Here is a 1,519-nt window from a genome sequence, read left to right as displayed (position 1 = left end):
GGCCGGGGCAGGTTCTTTTGACCTGCAAACACTTTTTCCCGTTTTTTTTTTAGTTTTTACAAATAATTAATGATTTGATTATAATCACAAAAACATAATTATTACAGTAATACTATAAATCTTTAAATATAATGGTTTACACATGCCGCTTTATGTTTGTGCGGCTATCAAACTTTTGACCCGTTCCCCTTTTAGCTAATCTTTTTGAATTGACCCGTTTCAGATAACCCACCCATTAAGAAGTTGATGGTTTGAAATCGCACTTAGTTTTACATGTGTTTTTTTACTTGTTATTTTGGCAGATTGCTATAACAGGAAAAGGGTTCTTTAAAGCTTCTGGAATGGCAACAGATTTGATAATCAGTAACATTCTCCGTATAGGCCGAGTGAATGTAATCGGAGACGTTATACTGTTTCTTGGAAAGCTTTGTGTGAGTCTTGCAAGTGCACTTTTTGCATTTCTCATGTTGGATACTCACAAGTACAAATCATCTCACAACAAGATCACATCCCCGTTATTCCCTGTGCTGGTATGTAACACGGGCTCAAGTAAAAATTGTACCTTTGATAAAAAAAGATTGTACCTTTTATCGAAAAGATTAAATCTTTGATAAAAAAGATTGAATATTTGATCAAAAAGATTAAATCTTTGATAAAAAGATTGTATCTTTGATAAAAAAAAGACCGTGTGGTACGCCAGGGAGTTCTGCTCTTAGTGGTGGCACAACGATTGTCAAGTGGCATCCGGCGAGAACGCCCAAGCCAAACTCTGAAAGCCAGTATGGAGTCTAGCCAGAGTAGGGCTACAGAGCTCTCCAAATTTGTGGAGTGCGGTAGTTTAAATACAAGAAAGTCGCCGTTCTAAAAAAATATATATTAAATCTTTGATAAAAAAGATTGAATCTTTGATCAAAAAGTTTGAATCTTTGATACTAATTTCGGTCAATGGGATTATGATGCAGGCGTGTTGGGGTTTAGGATATGTGGTGGCAACCCTTTTCTTTGCGGTGGTGGAAATGTCGATTGATACTATTATACTTTCATATTGTCAAGATGCCGATGAACATCAAGGGACTGCGCATTACGCACCTCCACTTTTGATTGAAACATTTGGTGAACAAAATGAGGTGCAAAGAATTGCTCAGTAAAGGGTATGAGATGCAGTGGGATTTTTTGTGGTTGTAGTATTGTTTAAGTGGTAGGTTATGTATGTGTAGAGAACAAGTGATGATAATTATATATAAAGGGCATTATGATATGATATACATATAGCCATATGTGCTAGTTTTGGATGTATAATTCAAGCATTTGTCTAAGTGTTTTTGAGCTTACTTGATGACCAAAGGGATTTTTTAATTGTATGATGTTGAATGTGATGAAGAACCCTTTGTTTATGACTAATTGAATGTTATCATATAGTAAGACAAATAAATACTAAAAAAACAGAATGTTATCAAATAAAAGCAAAAGATAACTTAAAAATTGCACAAAATGGTATGAAAAAAGTTAAAAAGTGACT

General features: G+C 34.4%; 1 protein-coding gene across 1 annotated transcript; it reads left to right on the top strand.

The window, feature by feature from the left end:
• The first annotated feature begins 307 nt into the window (after nt 1–307).
• On the top strand, nt 308–1,224 carry LOC143615124 (choline transporter protein 1-like). The gene is made up of 2 exons (XM_077088345.1): nt 308–530; nt 963–1,224. The coding sequence occupies exons 1-2, from the start codon at nt 342–344 to the stop codon at nt 1,146–1,148; spliced, it is 375 nt and encodes a 124-aa protein (XP_076944460.1). The 5' UTR covers nt 308–341; the 3' UTR covers nt 1,149–1,224.
• Nucleotides 1,225–1,519: the final 295 nt, after the last annotated feature.

Source organism: Bidens hawaiensis, unplaced genomic scaffold (genome assembly GCF_021521415.1).
Source record: "Bidens hawaiensis isolate Kalapana, Puna unplaced genomic scaffold, B.hawaiensis_p1.1 tig00041907_1, whole genome shotgun sequence".
Classification (NCBI taxonomy): Eukaryota; Viridiplantae; Streptophyta; class Magnoliopsida; order Asterales; family Asteraceae; genus Bidens; species Bidens hawaiensis.
The sequence above is the reverse complement of the archived record's forward strand: the minus strand, read 5'-3'. Positions and strand labels throughout refer to the sequence as shown.

Coding starts and splice junctions, on each gene's coding strand:
- LOC143615124 (XM_077088345.1), top strand. CDS start 342: ATGGCAACAGATTTGATAATCAGTAACATTCTCCGTATAGGCCGAGTG. Junction 531..962: donor CCCCGTTATTCCCTGTGCTG/GTATGTAACACG, acceptor ATTATGATGCAG/GCGTGTTGGGGTTTAGGATA.